At 43.0% G+C, this 19,980-nt stretch overlaps 1 protein-coding gene across 6 annotated transcripts in view; it reads left to right on the top strand.

The window, feature by feature from the left end:
* Window positions 1–8,295, top strand: part of KLC1 (kinesin light chain 1) — a 97,463-nt gene extending 89,168 nt beyond the window's left edge. For 5 of the 6 annotated variants that reach the window (XM_066608122.1, XM_066608128.1, XM_066608125.1 and 2 more), the window contains 2 exons: window positions 2,728–7,319; window positions 7,813–8,295. In XM_066608122.1, coding sequence (XP_066464219.1) covers window positions 2,728–2,793 — 66 coding nt within the window. In that variant the 3' untranslated portion in view covers window positions 2,794–7,319; window positions 7,813–8,295. Of the gene's footprint in view, window positions 1–2,727 lie in introns of all 6 variants that reach the window. The other variant, XM_066608123.1, reaches the window with a different exon arrangement.
* The last annotated feature ends 11,685 nt before the right edge of the window (window positions 8,296–19,980 follow it).

A 19,980-nucleotide genomic window follows, 5' to 3' on the forward strand; every position in this document is an offset into this window, starting at 1 on the left:
ATCCAATCAGAGCCGGCGCTTGATCAACCAATCACAGCCATTCAGTGAATGACATCATTGAATGGCTGTGATTGGTTCATCGAGCGCTGGCTCTGGTCAGCTGCGCTTGTGATCCAATCAAAGCAATCTCTTGCTGGAGGTGGGGTAGTCAAGCCCTGTTACCAGGAAGAGAATGCTCTCTCAGCGCCGAGGACTACATAGAAGACTGCTACAACCCAGCGTGAGGGACCCGGATGCCGCCTGTGAGGTGAATACTAAGACACCCCCTGAAAATAAGACACTGCTTCTTTTGGGACAAAAAATATATCTTATTTTCAGGGGGGGGGGGGGGGGGGGGGAGAATATATATATATAATATATATATATAATGCGCTTTCCTTTCCTGCCATTCCCATCTAGTGTTTTTCCCCTTTGGCTGCAGCCCTCAAGTGTGGGTTGATCCACATGATGGCTGCAGCATATAATGGGCCAAATTTGCATGCCATCGGTAACATCCTGCACATAGGCATGGACCTCTACATTAGAGGCCAATGTGACCTGTTTACAGGATGTCCCTGGGGCTAGAAGCTTTGGGGACATCATAGGTCACGTAAGATGACACCGGAGTGCCAATTGGGCTCTCCAGCACATTATAAAAATGGGCTCTTCTAAAAAATATTTTGGGACTCGACTGGCTTTAAATTTAAGAGAAAAAATACCTAAATCGGAAAACCCCTTTAAAATCTTTTTAAGGTTGTCTTTTTCTACCTTTCCCTGCTGCTTGTGGTACTACATGCCCTGCCAAATGGTTTCTATTATGGAGAATAACAGCTGTGGGTGTGAGGGCGTTGTTTAAAACAGCATTTTCCATGTTGCGCTTGAGTCATCGTGTTCTGCATAGATGTTAGATTTTGTTTTCTAGAAAAAGTGGTTGAATAGAATTGAAGTGGCAGCTGATACAGGTGTTAGTACATGGGTTGTTACACAGCTTTTGTCGATTTCCACAAGATAAAGCTAGAGCATGCATACGGTTGGGTACACATACTGTGGATTTCAGTCGTGCAGTACAAATGGTAAAAACTGCCTGTTACCCAGGAACACTTGTAAGGTAAAGGGGATATTGCAGGTTTTCATTTTGGAACAATCACCTAACATGCAGTTTTCTTTTTCCTGCTGAATGTGAACGGGGTTTAGAAAAATGGATGTAAGTATTTGGAAAACATGACTGTGTTAATACAGAAACCTCACAACTGCAGTCCATAGGTTGTCTGGTATTGCAGCTCAGCCTCATTAACTGAAATGGAGCTAAGCTGCAATAGCAGTCAGTCTATGGACAAGAGTAGCACTGATCTTGGAAGAAAGCAGGCATGGTTTTCCTCTCCTATTAGCTCTTTTAATGCACTTTTTAGTGAAATCTACACTATCCTATCAAAAGTAATTGGGCAGCTGAGAAAGAATCAAAAGTAGTATTTATTTCCATATGTTAATACTTAGTAGGGCTCCTGTGGCCCTAATGACATTGGATACCCTCCCTGGTATACTTTCTACTAATGTTTGATGCACTTCAGCTGCTATTTCTCTCTATTCATCCATCAAACATCTGGGAGTTCTCTCAAAGCAGATGCATCAGCCCATCTACAATGGTGCGAGGAGTATTGTTATTGGACAGGTAATGAAAGAACGTTTTATGAAGTGATGAATCTACTCCATCTTCAAATCAGATGGGTGTGGAGGACTCCTGGGGAACGTCTTTTGCCTGAATGCTGTGCCAACAGTTACGGTAAGTACAGCAGAGGTTCCCTTACAGTCTGGAGATGTTTTAAATCTCGGTCCTTTGATTGTAGTGGCAAAAACCATAAACACGGAGGTGTACAATCATGTGCTGCCAACAATGTGACGATACTCTGGGAATGGTCGGCCATACTTCCAACAAGACAACGTGCCTTGTCACAAATCCAACTCTGTTTTACCTTTGAGGATACGGATGTTCCAAGATTGAACTGGCTGCACAGAGTACAGATCTTGAACCCCAATGAACATGTTCAGGACAAACTGGAATGTCTAGTCAGCAAATACGAACAGCGTTTATCTTCTTTGAGGGAACTTGCCAGATGTTTGTAGGATGAATGGAGGGAAGTACCAGATGAAATGTATCGGACATTAGTAGAAAGAGTGCCATGGACGATATCTGATGTCATTTAGGGACAAAGGAGACCCCACTAAGTATTAACATATGCAATAAATTCTTGCCTAGGTATTCAATTACGTTTGGTAGCATAGTGTATATGGATTCTATGTTAAAAGTTGGCACTAAATCCTCATTGTGTGAACCCAGCTTAAATAGGGAAAGTTGGATAACAACCCATGTAGAAGCTGTAATGCGGTCATGGTTGGTTGTCCATTTTCGAAGTTCTGAGTAAGAATTTTATTTTCTCAAGGGCTTTCTTTTAGCTAAGGGGAGGATGCTCCATTACACAACTGTTCACATCTTCGCTGTAGCTCCCTCTTATTGTTAGTCATTACACAACCGATAACTTGAGTGCCTAACTTGCCCCATTGCCTTACAACGGGGTCCATCATTTTGATGAGTATAACCATTGCTGAATGCTAATCCAACGGAATTTGTGATGGAGGCTCCAGCGCAAATGTGAACATGGCCTATTATGAGGGGTTTGCTGAGCTGTACACATACTGGTATAACATTGATAATATATCTATGTCTTCCCCCTTCCTTGCTTCTGTTCACAGGAACGAAATAATTGTCTGACAGAAGCCCGCGGTTTGAGTGCTAGTCACACTGACCTGGCTCATTGAGCTGCGCACAGGGACTAGCTACCACGAAGAACGCACTGAGACTAAGCTCCCCCTCCCTCCTGCTCTGTACAAGAAGCTTATTGGTGTCTGATAATGGATTGACGTTTATACTTTTTCTAAAAAACAAAGACCAAAAAAAATAGATTTTTAAATTAGTATAATTTTAGTTTTTCCATTTTTTTTTTTCTTTTAAAAGCGGAACTTTTTTATTTATAGGTGTGTATGATGTATATAATTTGCTGCTTGCACTGTTGTCTGTAGAAATATAATATATAAAATGCAGAAAATGCATAACTGGGTCACTGTTACAGCAGCCAAACAATAGGCAGAAAACCTGTTGGCTTTTGGTCGTGTTCATGATGATGATGGGGGTGGGGGGGATCTACGTTACAATAAAGACCACTGTTGGGGCGGGGAATGAGTAATTTTTATTGTAAATAAATGTTTACATTGCCTGGACAGGGACTTCGCACGTCTTTACTTGATGAACCATGGAGCCCTGTCGGTATGTGGTATAAACGCTGACCTCTTCCATTGATGCCATGGTGTAATACGAGCGAGATGATCCGCCTGGGATAATCAAGAACACACATTAAACATGAGGCAGACACAAAATGAAGCTACCTCCCATACCAACCAATTAGAGCGCTGCCTTCATTTTCAAACCTCCTCTGGAAAAAAAAAAAGATGATAAATGCAATCTGGTTGCTATGGGCAACGGCTCCACATTGCGTCTATACTGGTGTACATGCAGCACTTGTATGACATGGAAAGTTCATCCCTAAACGGAAATGGTTTTTCTTGTAAATTATTTACAGAAAATACTGAAATAAATGATCATCCTACGCCATTTTTGTAAGCTTTATATTGTATGTAATGGAATAAACCGGCCTACGTTAAAATACACAACCATAGAAGGCGGGTTCATACACCACAAATTGCCCACATTTTGCAAAATGGTTGGAGTTTATTAATAATTGTGTTAAAAAGCTTTCATGTTTTGGGACTTGGAATATGTGTGTTTTACAGATTTTCATTTTTCTACCCCAAACACCTCAGTCTCCTTTTCTAAAGTAGGGATCATTCGCGCTCCAGACGTGCGGCGTGAACCCAAGTCTAAGATTTTCTGCTGCTTGGACACTCGTGCTTAGTTAATACGGCAGTTGAGGAAGGACTGTATAAACAATAGTGAACTGTTATATATTACATATACTATAAGGACTTCTCCGTACTACTAGGTTATGCTAGTAAAGTTGTGTTTGTACTCACATCTCTATGGGTAAGCTGCTTCTGCAGGGCCATCATGTTGCTAGATCAGTATCTGCATGGATTGTAAGCATGCCATATGGCTGAAGAGAGCTTGTAGAGAAAACCTTTGGTAATTAGTTACAGCTCTCATATAATAGGAGATTCTGGAAAATTTCGATGGATTCTTCAGTCCTGCACACGTTTCTGCTCCCCTTCAATGACTTACCTGATACTCTGTGCATTAGTATGCATCGTGGCCTTAAAGAGTTGCTGCACTTCCATCCTAGAGCGCTCGTGCTCCGTTGCCCTTTTCGGCTCCTCCTCGGCAGCTGAAGACTGCCCCATGTAGCTCTATATGGGGCTGTCTTTAGCTCCTGGAAAGAGTTGAAAACATCCGATGGAGCATGAGCGCTTCGGATGAAAGTGCAGCAACTCTTATAGGCGCTATATCTGCTCTGACTGGCCAGTGCTGCTCACATGGTAAAAAAACGGCCAATGAAAGCAGTGTGTTAAAGATGCATACTAATGCACAGTGTGCATCAGATAGTCATAGAAGCCGTGTGGCTATTGTTTGTCCAGGACCGGAGGGTCACTTTAAGGGCTCCTTCACATGAGCATTTGCTTTTTTTTATTTTTTATTTTGCATACACCTCAGCTTGGATATAAGATGTGATACAGGCGGGCATGGAGGCTCTAGTACCCTGTTGTACCACCTCTAACTTGGATACAAGATGTGATATGGGCAGGCATGGAGGCTCTAGTACCTTGTTGTACCACCTCTAACTTGGATACAAGATGTGATATGGGCAGGCATGGAGGCTCTAGTACACTGTTGTACCGCCTCTAGCTTGGATACAAGATGTCATACGGGCAGGCATGAAGGCTCTAGTACCTTGTTGTACCGCCTCTAGCTTGGATACAAGATGTGATATGGGTGGGCATGCAGGCTCTAGTACCCTGTTGTACCACTTCTAGCTTGGCTACAAAATGTGATTGGTGGGGAAAGCAAGTCGACTCTAGTACCGTTTTACTGCCTTTAGCTTAAATACAAGCTGTGATACGGGCGGGCATGGAGGCTCTAGTACCCTGTTCTATTGCCTCTAGCTTGGTGATACTGGATGGAAAATGCCTCTTGTGTTGCCTCTTATGGCAGGGCTTCCATGTGGCTGTAGGATGTCCAGAACATATCGCTGAGCTGTCATTGTCCCTTGTAACACTACTAGGGGTGACTGACTGTTGTATGTGATCGCCCCCAGACCATCACACCAGCAGGGGGCAGTGTGCCGCTCCACAGCATAGGCAGGATTGAGGCGCTCACCCCTAGGTCTTCTCCTTCCTTGTGGATTCACTTATGTTTTTGGCTTAAAAAAATTGCAGTAGTGATTTCCAAAAAAAACGGGAAACCACACATCCAGGCCCGAGCGCTGGGCTATTGACCTGAACTAACATCATAGGTTTCTGTGATGCTATTAGAGTCCTCATGTTGCGATTTCATGTCCATTCATTTCTGTTTAAACGGCATGTTTTTTTTGACAAAAGTGCCTAGCTGAATTTTTCCTAAAAGTTACTGTATTAAAGCAGCAGTAAAACTTTTTCTTGAGTTGTAAATTAATGGGGTAGGGTTAGGTGACGGGTCTACTTTAAGTCTATGCTGCAGACGTTGAATACGAATACAGTATGCTCGTGTGTCGAACTTGTTAAGGGCGTTGTATGAAATTATAAAAATCAAGTCTGCTCCTCAAATAAATGGGACTGATCTGCATCCCAAACAGCCCATGGACATGAGGGAAGCTGTCAACTGCAAAGGGATGCAATGTTGCGTTAAAGAAAGGTTGCTATATACCTGTTGATCTTCCCTGACAGGAGAGCACCGAGGGGCATAATGACAGTCAAACTAAGCTTACATCTGCCATTTGATTACACTTAAGCCCCTTTTTACACGGCACAATTATTGTGCAAATCCCTTGTTAGATTCAGTGGTTTGCACGATGATTGTGTGGTGTGAACGCATGCAGTGAAAGAACAATCTGCGATCAACCGCTGATCAGATCTTTCATGCAGGCCTAAAAATCATCAGTCTTCCGTTGCATCCTTCCGTATAAACAGGCCGTCCTTCATCTGTGAATGACTGCCTGTTCACTGTGAATGGAGGTGAGCAGGCTGGAAGAAGCCCCGGCCTGTGCCACTTCCATTCACTGAACGATGATCCTCTTGTGTAAAAGCACGAGAGCGATCATCGCTGGGATGTCGTCCCTTATGAAAGAGGCTTTAGTCTACAATTTATTTTTCCTTTTCATATTTGCATTAGTTGTGTACAAAGTGAAATAAAAGCTAGGGATAATGGTCTGCGTCTTCCAAGAGTCGTGTCCTTTTAGTCAGTATCTGAGTTTAAGCTAGGCTAACTTATTGACATGTTGCTATAAATCTATATGCCCTTCTAGATAGATCTACCATAATATACATCATTAACTTTCCCTCTGGCTCAAAGTCCATGATTTTCTCTGTGGAGTAGAAATGCAACTTTTTTGGCACTTGCCATGGGCTGCACTACTTTAAATCCTAGGCATTGTCCTCACAACTTTAGGTAAAAGTATGAGTAAACCAGATGTCTATCCCACGTAATATGTACTAAAAAAAAAAAGCGATCTATAGCCTGTTGTGATAGTGTGTGACTATTGTCTATGGTCACATTTCTTACCTGAATTGGGGGGTATTTTATAAGCAAAGGTGAACTGCAGCCAGAGTGGTTGACAGCAGGAGTTAAGGGGGTATTCTGGGACTTTTACCATTGATGACCTATCCTCAGGCTAGGTCATCATTAATTTATATTGAAGAGGTGGGGTGTATAATGCACAGGATCCTTGCCATCAGCTGCTGCCAGTGTATCGGGGCCTGGATGTCGCCATCGGTGGTCTGGGCTGGAAGTGTAATACACGGCTTCAGTCCTATTGAAATTAATTTATAGCAATGCCTCCTATTACACTTCTGGCTCTTCATTGCAGTCTGAGCAGTAATTGTAATCTGAGGCATCGCTCCCATTGATTTAAATAGGACTAAAGCTGTCTACTACATTTCCTATTCTGACCATCTATGATGGGGTCCGGTCCTGCTAAGCCAGAAGATCAGCTGATCGGCTGGGATAGGTAATCAATGGTAAAAGTCCTAGAATACCCTTTTTTAATGGTGAATGTTTCTATGATGGCTCAGCCCTGCTCCCTGTTAAGGCCATCTAACATATGACAATATATATTACCATAGTCTGTCTTGAGTAGAACTAGGCTAATACCAGTATCCAGGAGGGTTGAAGTCTGAACTGTCCCCTGACTCTTCCTGTGTCGTTGAGCTGTAGACATGTCTAAGTTTGGGTGCAATGCTCCTTTAAACACAGGAAAGCTTGTTTAAACTGCATTGAAATTACATGTGAGTTATTATACGGCTCCTTTTCATTTTGACGTGTTAAATAAGAACTGTTTTGGCTCCTGATATGTCTTTTAGCAAATTCTTGTATTCTCCTGGGGAATAATTTTGCAGTCTGTTGTTCATCCTGGAAAATGTATGAATTTGTGAACTGGCCCTTTACCTTGTCAATAAGGTGTACCCTACACAATCATGCACATGACAACAGTGGCAGACGGCAGGGACACACTATTGCGCATGGTGACATGCAGTTGCCTATTTAGTTGAACCTTTTCAGGAAGAACAATCGCATTATATGACAAGGAATACAAGTTTTTTTTTTTAAAGGCGCAACTTGCATCAAACAGCCCACAGACACCCTTTATGTGCCGCGCCAGACACTGCGCATTACATTTCTCGTATGACAATAGGACATGAAACTAGTTTTAAAACTTACCATTGATCCGGGTGAAAAATCGCTTGTGAAAGAACCCATTGACATGCTGGTTACATTTTCCGTCTGAGTTCTGTCTTCTTTGGACACAAACAGAACTCGTGTATGAATATTGGCCGTGTGCGAACGAGGTCTACTTGTATTTCTTTTAATTGTCCTACCAGCCATTTTCTGCATATTTGTTTGGCGCTGTCTCTTCTCTGATGCAGACTGTTACAAGAAATGGTAATGGATGGTCTGATTGTAACACGACTACGTAGTACCTGGGGTACTATACCTATGAATGTCATTCGTATTTTGAATGTGAGGTTGTATCATTGTCATCTACGCTGTTAATGCCAGGATGATACTTACCGAACAAATGCATTACTATCTAATAAAGATGACTAGATTGCCTCTCCGGAGCTGGCTTTCTTTGGTGGTTTTACATTATACACATGTGTCCAACTGTGCCCATGGGTTTTATGTAGAGATGAGCGAGCATACTCGCTAAGGCAAACTACTCGAGCGAGTAGTGCCTTATTCGAGTACCTGCCCGCTCTTCTCTAAAGATTCGGGTGCCGGCGGGGGAGAGCGGGGAGGAGCGGTGGGTAGATCACCGCCGCAACTCACCTGTCACCCGCACCGGCAGCTGAATCTTTAGAGAGGAGCGGGCAGGTACTCGAATAAGGCACTACTCGCTCGAGTAGTTTGCCTTATCGAGTATGCTCGCTCATCTCTAGTTATATGTAGTCATGGCTCAATGATTAGCTTAAGGGCTTCTCATACCACTGATATGTGATTATTGGGGGTCTGACTGTTACTACTGACACCCACTGAAATTAAATGGCTGTAGAGCTGTGAAAAGTGACAGGAGCTGACCAAATTCTAGTTATTTGCAATGAAAGAAAAGTCTGGCACAAGGTGCAACCTTCCAAGTAAGGATGAATGGAGGACCAAATCTTTATTGAATAGTCATAAATGGAATTTGGCTCACAATTCCCGCTCATTGTTATAAGCCTTGTTTAAAAAGGCTGATGTCGACTTACAGGAATGCTGCCTTCCACTAGGTGGCGCTGCAAAAGTATTGTTCCATCTTCTCATTTGCATAAACAGAATAAAACGACTTCGCCTCAAAATGCAAGCTGGCTTCAGGATAGTATGGGCTCATGAGGGTCTAGCTAATCTTAGAGGCTATTTCCCCCGAAATATATTTTGTTTGCTTTTTATTTTTTTTTTACTTTTGATTTTTATTTATTTTAATTCAGCATTGTATCCATAAATGTTTAGCGAATACATTACAATATCATTTTATGTTTGTTTTATTCTGCTTATGCCTTTTCAGTAAAGATTTGATCCTTCATACGTTGACTAAAACGTCTTTAGTTAGAAGGTTACGCCATGTCCGGTCTTTTTCTTCTTTCATCTGCACATCTCAGGCCCTCCACCCATGAGGCGTACATCCGCCTGGCACCACCTCCACACTGAGGATTAACTCAATCTTATAGCATTCACCCTCAGGCACCACCGTAGAGTTGCTCCACCCATCCTCTGCTTTTGACACTAGTCATTCAAGTGATTGGCAGGGGTCACATGAAGCAACCCTGAAGAGTTCTGTATTCCCCCTTCATCTCTCCAGTTCCAGGTTTACTTACAAGATATAAAACTACTTGTCAAAATTGAAAAACTCTACGTTTATGGGCTCAAAGTAGCTGACATGCTGAATCCGGGGCTGTAAGTTTTATACGTACTTTCCCTGCTGACAGCTCTCCAACCTGAATGCATGCTGCGGACTACATGGCGTGCTATGTAGTCATCTCATTCTATACCTGCACCTGTGTAAGCTGCCAGAAGCATTGAGTGGCAGGTTTGACAGCTGACACTGAAGGAACAGTGGGGAAGGTAAGTATAAAAACCTACCTTCCAAGACTTGGTGTATCAGCTACTTTAGGCTCATGAGGTTAGCAGGCTCATAGAAGCTGCCAGCTTCCCTTACAGAGAATTACTTTCTCAGCAAATAGAGGTTATTCTCTGTACAAGTTAGTATATTTTACAATATCTTTTCTGCATCCATTTCCCATGGCTCTCGGGAGCTTTGCCTGCTCTTAAGTGGGAACTTACAGATTTCATACATGGGATATGCCTCTGTCCTGGTTGTGTGATTGGATACACAGGTATGATAATGGTACTAGAACAGGCGCGATCAGTCACATGACCAGGCGAGATTGTCTACTGCAGCAAAACAATGAACATTCCTATTAGCAGAAATCTTGAAAACAATGAGAAATTGATTCAGAAAGTATATTGGAATTGTTTTTAAATTTACTATTATTTGAAGGTTAGGGGAGGTGGAGCTAATTCTTGGAACTTAGCCCCACCCTGTGCCACCCCCTCTCATTGCAAATAGTGCAGAGGGGCGAAGAGGGAGTGGGAGCTCAGAGCACTGCTCCCGCCTCTTCCAGCTTCCTCCTCCTGCAGAGAGGGACGCCGTATATCCGCCACTGTCAATATCTGGCTGATATACGGTCGTCTGAATAAGCCCTAAAATAGTGAGGGTCCAGTGAGGCTGTATAGATATCTGTCAATATCGGAGATTACAAAAGGTGAATACAATATTATTGAGGCTGTTTGCTGTATGCCTGTAGTCTAATGGACGTGATGTACCCATGGATGAACAAACATAGCCTTCAGGGCATGATTCTTACTAAAAAGACTCTATATTAAAGCTATATAGTGAAAGTACAACCAGTATACACTATTCTAAACGTAATTAGACACCTGAGCAAGAAACAAAAGTATTTATTCACATAGGTTAATAATAATGGGGTTCCTTCAGCCCTAATGACATTGGCTACTCTCCGTGGTATACTTTCTACTAATGTCTGATACACTTCAGCTGGGATTTCCCTCCACTCATCCTGTAAACAAACGGTACATTCTCTCTAAAGACAATGGACACTGCTCTTGTTTCTTGACTCGATGTTCCAGTTCCTCTCAAAGATGGTCAGTGGGGTTGAGGTTGGTACTCTGTGTAGGTCAGTTCAATCGTGGAACATCTATACCCTCAAACCAATATAAAACAGTGTTGGATTTGTGACAACATGCATTTTCTTGTTGGAAGTATTACTGTCCATTTCCAGAGTATAATTACAGTGTCACATAGTAACATAGTATGTAAGGCCGAATGAAGACATTGTCCATCTAGTCCAGCCTGTCTATCCTACTGTGTTGATCCAGAGGAAGGCAAAAAACCCCAAGGCCAGAAGCCAATTAGCCCTTTTGGGGGAAAAATTCCTTCCCGACTCCCTAATGGCAATCAGACTGTTCCCTGGATCAACCCCTAATAGTTCCTACCTGCCTGTATACCAGGATTGACCCTTAACCTAATATTTATATCCTGTAATATACTTCTTCTCCAGAAAGACATCAAGTCCCCTTTTAAACTCCTCTATCGATTTTGCCATCACCACTTCCTCCGGTAGAGAGTTCCACAGTCTAACTGCTCTTACAGTAAAGAACCCCTTTCTATGTTGGTGATGAAACCTACTTTCCTCTAATCGTAGCGGATGTCCTCTTGTTACCTTTGTGGTCCTGGGTGTAAACAGATCACGGGAGAGATCCATGTGTTGTCCCCTCATGTACTTCTACATGGTTATTTGGTCGCCTCTTAACCTTCTTTTTTCTAGAGTAAATAGTCCCAATTTGGATAGCCTCTCTGGGTATTCCAGTCCCGTCATTCCATGTATTAGTTTAGTTGCCCTTCTTTGAACCCCTTCAAGCACTGTGACATCTTTCCTGAGCACCAGTGACCAGAATTGTACGCAGTACTCCATGTGAGGCCTGACAAGTGCCTTATATAGTGGAAGGATAATGTTCTCATCCTTCGCCCCTATACCTCTTTTAATGCACCCCAAGACTTTATTTGCCTTTGCAGCAGCTGACTGGCATTGGTTACTCCAGTTTAGTCTATTATCCACTAATACCCCCAGATCCTTTTCCATATCACTTTTCCCTAGTGGTACCCCATTAAGTGAATATTTGTGACATCCGTTTCTCCTGCCCATGTGCATAGTCTTACATTTTTCAACATTGAACTTCATTTGCCATTTTCCTGCCCAAGCCTCCATCTTATCCAGGTCCGTTTGTAGCCGCACATTGTCTTCCGTTGCATTAATTATATTGTATATTTTTGTGTCATCTGCAAATATTGATATTTTGCTGTGCAGCCCCTCTATCAGGTCATTAATAAATATGTTGAACAGAGTGGGGCCTAATACTGAACCCTGTGGCACCCCGCTAGCGACTGTGGTCCAATCAGAGTACGAACCATTTATTACCACCCTCTGCTTTCTATCGTTGAGCCAATTTTTTACCCACTTACACACGTTTTGGCCCAGTCCGAGCTGCCTCATTTTGTATATTAGCCTATTATGTGGCTATTATTATGTCAGCAACACATGGCCTAGAATGTCAGGCTACTCCTCCATGATCATGGGCCTTGCCATGTAAAACATCCCCAGACCATAACCGCCTCAGCCGTACATTACTGTTAGCACAATACAGTCAGCCAAGAGGTGTTCTCTAGGCATCCTCCGTATCCAGGTACGTCCATCTAATTTGCTCATAAGACCTAATCAATTCTACGGATAGCGGTGTCCAAATGCACTTGGTAATGTGTATTCAACTCGCTCATCTGAAGTAGCCTGATTTCATGTCAGCTGTGAATGATCCTGGGAGACTCGCAGGGAAGGGATATCCACAAAGCAACCAAGTGCATGTCTAGCACTGACAGGACCCATAAAATCAAGCTTAATTATCACATGATTTAAAGGCTCTTGCTGGCAACATCATAAGCGCTTATTTACACGAGTGAGCGCGATATCGGGCCGTGAAACTGCACAATATTGCACTTCCCAATGTGCGTTCTTCACGGCGATGCAAAGCGTTTTTGATTCAAAATTATATTGCATCACTTCTGTCAAATGGCGAGCCTCACACATGTTGGGGTTGCAAGGGTTTCCCCCTTACTTTAATAGCAAACTACATCGAACTCGCATGCACATCACGCAGCGTGCAAGTGCCATACGATGGCTTTTAGGGTCCCATTGAAAACAACGGGTGAGGCGGTCCAAACGTCCGGCCAAAGATGAGACGTGCTGTGGGGTTTTTTTTTTTTTTTTTTAACCCCTCTCAGCAAAGCGCTCATGTGAATGAATGCATTCACTGGCACAAGATTATCTTTTGTGAATAAGCCCTTACACATTTTGTCCTATCCACTTTTAAAGCTATCGCTCAAATTGAGTCACAAGAGCCTTTTAATGTGATAAAGTTTGATTTTTATGGATTGAATCAATGCTGGGCAATTAATTTGTCAATTGAGTGTTACATAGTATTTAATTTTCAATCAGTAATTATAAGCTGCAGCAGTTTGCACATCTCCCTATAGCAATGGGCTGCAGCTGTTGTAATACTACACTGCCCAGCATGCCCGGATCACATCAATGCTGGGAGCTGTAGTTTAAACACGAGTTAGAGACTACTGCTGTACAGTATAGAACACATATCCTAAGGACGGCTTCACATGTGTACGCGCATTTGCGCACACCTGAGTGCTGAGTTGATGCCTACTGCAAGGCATATTCATTTGTGTGCGGTAAACAAGCACACCGACTGAAATTACTAATTAGTTTTTTGTTTTATTTTTAAATAGTAATTTTTATTAGTTTTTACATAGAGAAACATAGACACAACATTGCTTATACAGAGATTTTCTAAGTGGTTCTTACACAATGATAAGTACTTTATCGTTCTTGGCATATATTCGGTATTTTTATCAGAGACATGTGTTTTGCTTTTTTAAGTCCTGATAGTTGTGTTCTAGTGAGTCAAATATAGAATATAGAGAAGGAAGTATAAACAAATTCAAAACAATTTTTAACTCAAATTGCTGCCAATATTTCCAATTTTGATTAAACTTAGCAAGACAGTTATTATTTTTTGCGTAAATTTTCTCATAACAGTAATGGTCTGCAGTAGCATCTAAAAGATCTTTGATAGAGGGGGGGAATGTCACTCTCCATCTTTTTGCTATAGTATTTTTTGCTGATAGAAGGAAGTGACATATCCACCTCCTCTTTTTCGTCGGGATTATATCACAGTCTATAAGAAGGAGAGCAAGCTGAGGTATACGGGGTAGGCGTATCCCTGAGATAGCCTGGATGGAATTAAAGACCTCTTCCCAGAAATTTCCAATCAGGGGACACTCCCAAAACAGGTGGAATAGTGAGCCCTCACGGCCACAGTTTCTCCAGCATTTGTTGTCAAAATTAGGGAAGAATCTACTTAGTTTTGCGGGAGTGTAATACCACCTGGATAGCACCTTATAGTGGGTTTGTAGAATGTTAGCAGATAGGGTGGCTTTATTAGCCCATTCGAATGCTTTCGTCCATTGTAGGGTGGTTATTTTCTTTTTTAGGTCAAACTCCCAATTTAGTAGGTGTATTCTCTTTGGATTGTTTTTGTTACCTGAAGTGAGGTTATAAAAAACTCTAGTGTGGGAATCATGTGAATTTATACATATAAAACGTAGTTGTTCTAATTCCCTTGGGGGAGAGAAGTTAGTTAGGTTGGAGTTATTTAACAGGGAGTAGATTTTTATGTAAGAGAAGGCTTCAGAGTCAAGCAACTTAAATTTGTTTTGTATTTCTCGAAATGAGAGAAGCCTTCCTTTGTCAGTTAGATCAGACAGTCTCTTTATCCCAGAGTTGCTCCATCTTTTTAGGCTGAGATCTCGTATAAAATAATTGAGAATCTCCAAAGGGAGATCTATTGGCGGACCTCTCGGGCCCGGTTTGAGTTTGTGCGTTAATTGACTCCAGCATTGAAGAGTAACCTGCATTAGGGGGGTTGCATCTTGAAATTGTTGAAGAGAAAAGATTTCTCGGTTTAATGCTCCTATGATTGAGGCATTGATTAAGGACCCCAAAGATCTGTTTTTGTTTATACATTTTTCCATATGGCACCAGGAGGGGAGTTGCTGAACTCTCAGCCAATTGCTGCATTGGCTTAGTATAGTGGCATTGTAATAAGCCTGGAGGTTAGGGACCCCCAGGCCTCCTTGTTTCCTATGTTGGTACAAGATAGAAGCTGCTAATCTGGGTTTTTTGTTGTTCCATATGAAGTTTAACAGTTGTTTTTGGAATTTAAAAATTGTGGGTTGGGGGATCGGGAAAGATAGCATGCGAAAGAACAAAATCTTTGGAAGGACCAACATTTTATAAATGGCTATTCTTCCAAACCAGGATAGCTCTCTTTTGCTTAGTTCTTCCAGTTCACTTCCAAGGGAAATCAGTAGTGGATCCAGGTTTGAGGGAATTGTTTCCGAATTGTTGCTACATAGCTTGATGCCTAGGTATGGCACATTTGACTTCCATTGGAAAGGGAATTCTTTTTGGATGAGAGTTTTTAGTTTAGAGTCTATGTTGAACCCCAGTATTAATGATTTGTCAGTGTTTAGTTTGTATAGAGAAGCTGTGCTAAATTGGGAAATGCAGTCGTGCACGTTTCTCAAAGAGTTTAGAGGATCAGTTAACGAGATGAGAACATCATCAGCAAAAAGGCCGATTTTATACTGTCTCATTCCCACCGGGAATCCTCTTATTCCTGGAGACATCCTAATCATCTCAGCCAGTGGTTCTATTAACATGACAAACAATAATGGGGATAAAGGGCAACCCTGTCGGGTGCCATTAGTGATGTAGAAGGATGAGGAAAGCGCTCCGTCGGCTAGAACTCTGGCCGAGGGTCTCGTATATAAAGCCTGGACTGCGCGGAGGAAATTGTCCCCCACCCCTAATTAGTTCTTTTTTCAGCACAATTAAACTGGGCTCACAGGAATGGATTTGAATTGTGGGAGAGAGATCTCACCTGAGGGATGTTCTACTACTTTTTGGTGGTGTTTCCCCATTTGCACATGATAAGCTGTGCATGTGCGCTCGTGTCCCTCCTCCTCCCATTGCTGGCTGCGGACAATGGCTGTGGACAAGGGGCAGGGCGTGGGTGAAGCTAAGCTCTCGCCCCTCGCCTTGTCCACAGCCAGTAATGGGAGGAGGCAGGAAGCTTAGCTCCGGCCCCATCCTTTTCCATTGCAATCCTCCGGAAGAGAGAGGAGGTGAGCCAGCGACGGCATGGCGGCCTCAGAGTATATGCCCCGGGGCCCATGCCGTCTGAACGGGCGCACAAACATTTGATTTGTGCACCCGTTCACCAGTTTTAACTCTCACATCGTAGCGTACATTGGCCGGCCGTGATGTAGTAGTCTTTATAATCAATCTGCTGTAATGAAAACCATCTTTAAATACATTGACTTCCTGGTGATCATCAAAACAAAAGAAGTGTCCACAGCACAACCACATACCAACAATGGGGAAGCAAAAGAAATGCGCGCTCACTTGTAGGATTCAGTAGTAAGCAAAAGACCACGGCACTCACTCTACCCCACCAGAGTAAAATACTAGGGGGGAGGCAAATTAGAGAAAAATAGTATTTTTAAATAGAGGAGAATCTTAGTTCTCTGTAGCGAAAAAAATCTAGTTAGATAGATGCAGAGCCACCAACAGGGCTATGGACAGAAGCCCCTTGGGGAAACATGTATAGCAGAAAAGGTGGCAGCATATAGTGATGCACAAAAAAAACTCCTTGTCTAAAGGAACATGCTTTATTGTTTCATAGTTTAAAAATAGGCAACGTTTCGACCTGTAAAGGTCTTTTTCAAGCCAAAAAACAGATGAAACAAGGTATGGAGTCCATGTTCCGCAGGTCGAAACGTTGCCTATTTTTAAACTATGAAACAATAAAGCATGTTCCTTTAGACAAGGAGTTTTTTTTGTGCATCACTATATGCTGCCACCTTTTCTGCTATACTCACTTGTAGGATTCACAGTTTGAAATCCACAGCAATGTAGCAGAAAAAAGGATCATTGAGCAGCATATAGGAATCCACAGTGTTTTCTGGTGACCATGTGCTTGGCTACTGTGTATAAAAGCATTCTATCAGAGGAGATAGAACTGCAAGTAGAAGAGAGGTCAATCTGAACCAATGAGGAGTCAGGGGGTATGTCTCAGACTACCTCAAACTCCCTGTAGACAGACTAGTCACAAATCGCAGCTCTGCCCTAACGGAGATGAGTGAAAAAGCAGCAAGATCTGAAGAGAATAAATACCAGGTAAGAATCACTTATAGCTACCGACTTGTATACCATTTTTGAGCTCAAAGCTGGACAGTTTCCTTAAAGATAGGATTATATTTGGATATAAATATTTTATAGTAACCTAAATGTAATGTCCCAGAGTAGGAGATGTGGATCACTGTGGCTGTTGTGTTATGACTTCCACCCGGTACATCACAGTGAAAATGTTGGGGACGAATGGTACGGGCTGGCTGCCGTTCCCTGGTATGATGTAATGGTGCGGTGTAGTGGTCTCCTTGAGGAAGAGAGTCCAAGGAATCAGACACTTTAACTTAAAAGTTATGTTTATTCAACTTTCAAGCAGTGCGAAGGGTCAGCATCCTGTTACATTCCAGTCAATAATGCCCATTCTGAAGGTTGGTTGCTCTTTAGTGCTCTTGCCTTATTGCCTGCCCCTGTACGGCTGATCTGGTTATTTACCAGGGCCTCGGGATACTTTCAGTCAGCACTGTGCCCCTTTTATTCTCTCAATTATCCTAGGCAGGGAATAACTGGTCCAGACCTGAGGTGGTACACCCCTTAAGCCAGCTGTCTGTTACTGGTGGCCACACCAACTCCCTCGCTTTTCAACTTTTTGGAATATAGTCTCGATTTATATAACTTCGGCTCCTCCCTTCAGCTTGATGCTGATTGGCTGGAGGAATAAGCCACGTCATTGGGCTGTTCTATTCCCTCTAAACTAAACTCTATTGTCTAAAAACCCCCCAACTTCAAACCTAGACATTAATATAAGTAACACAAAATTAAAACCAGCATGGATGCTGTTCCCTAGTGTGATGTAGTAATGGTGTCATGAACAGAAAGCTCCTCCGTGCCTTAGCTGGAGACAGCTGAGCTATATATGGTTTGCTAGAGATTATCCTGCTAATTGAAGAAAGGATTTATGCCTTACTTAGATTGTTCAAGCTAAGGACTCTTCAGCTGCACTTGGTACGCGGGAGATTGACTGGTCATCTGCAGAGAAGATTTGTGCCTCTGTGTCTTTTAAGAGTGGAATTACAGCGAAGTACACTCTTTCGCAAAAAAAAAAAATAAAGGATATTTATCAAACCGCTAAAAGGAGTTGTCATTTTATAATAAAACTCGGCATGCAGTTCCATCTCAGGCAGATATACAAACGATGAGAGTTGTGGTGTGATTAGATGAACGGTCTTGCCACCTGAGGCCCTAAAAGTGGTTCCACCCTTGGCCTATATAAAGGCTCTTAGAGGCTACTTGTGTGTAGTGACCTCTTCTTTTCGCTTGTGTAGAGCTTGTTGACCCCTCTATGACGCATCGAAAAGATTTTGCCCTGTTAACTGAGTTTGAGAGGGGCAAATTATTGGAATTCGAGAAGCTGAATGGTCGTATTGACAAATTGCCTGCCATCTGAGGTGTTGGGACCAGTGGATGTGTGAGGGCACACACACAAGGCGACTGGGCTCAGGATGCTATCAACAGACCACCAGAAAGGATCATCCGACAAGCACAAACAGCTCTGTTTTATTGTTTACCATCCAGAGACCGGTAGCACCATCATTACAGGCTGCTGTGTCAGTTGGCACCATTTTCAGGCGCTTGGTGGAAGGAAATTTGGTCTTCAAGTCCATTACATGTACTGCCTATGATACTATCTATTGCCTCCATTTGCAGTGGTGTCGTGAACGATTAAACTTTGCTGCTTACTGAGAGGAACTGGCTTGTCTTCAGAGATGAAACCAGGTTTAGCTTGAGCACTGACAGCCATGTTCATGTCTGAAGACCTAGGGGTGAGCACCTCAATCCTGCCTTTGTTGTAGAGTGACACACTGCCCCCACTGCTGGTGTGATGGTCTGGGAGGGTCATCACATACGATAGTCAGTCACCTCTAGTAGTGGTACGAAGGACAATGACAGCTCAGCTATATGTTCTGGACATCCTGCAGCCACATGTGTTCCTCTCATGGCGGCTTCCAAGAGGCATCTTCCAACAGGATAATGCTCGGCTGCACACAGCAAGGGGTCACAGGAATACCTCCACAACATTGTCACCCTTCCATGGCTGCTCGGTCAACATATTTATCATCAATAAACCATCCAAGCTAGAGGCGGTACAACAGGGTACTAGAGCTTCCATGCCCGCCTGTATCACATCTTACATTCAAGTTATAGGAGATCAACAGGGTACTAGAGCCTTCATGCCCGCCTATTTACTAAAGCCTCCATACCTACCTGTATCACATCTTACATCCAAGCTACAGTTGGTACAACAGGGTACTAAAGCCTCCATGCCTGCCCATATCACATCTTGTATCCAAGCTAGTGACAGGCCAACAGGGTACTAGAGCCTCCATGCCTGCCTGTATCACATCTTGTATCCAAGCTAGAGGCTGTACAACAGGGTTCCAGAGCCTCCATGCCCGCCTGTATCACATCTTGTACACAAGCTAGAGGCGGTACAATAGGGTTCTAGAGCCTCCATGCCTGCCCGAATCACATCTTACATCCAAGCTAGAGGCGGTACAACAGTGTACTAGAGCAGTGTTCCCCAACTCCAGTCCTCAGGGACCGCCAACAGGTCATGTTTTCAAGATTTCCTCAGTGTTGCACATGTGATGTAATTATTGTTGGTGCCTCAGACATTGCCACAGGTGTTCTTACCATAGGATATCCTGAAAACATGACCTGTTAGTGGTCCCTGAGGACTGGAGTTGGGGACCCCTGTACTAGAGTCTCCATGCCCACCGGTATCACATCTTACATCCAATCTAGAGGCGGTACAACAGGGTACTAGAGCCTCCATGTCTGCCCATATCACATCTTGAATCCAATCTAGAGGCGGTACAACAGGGCACTAGAGCCTCCATGTCTGCCCATATCACATCTTACATCCAATCTAGAGGC

The sequence above is a fragment of the Eleutherodactylus coqui genome, chromosome 6 (assembly GCF_035609145.1).
Source record: "Eleutherodactylus coqui strain aEleCoq1 chromosome 6, aEleCoq1.hap1, whole genome shotgun sequence".
NCBI classification, from domain to species: Eukaryota; Metazoa; Chordata; class Amphibia; order Anura; family Eleutherodactylidae; genus Eleutherodactylus; species Eleutherodactylus coqui.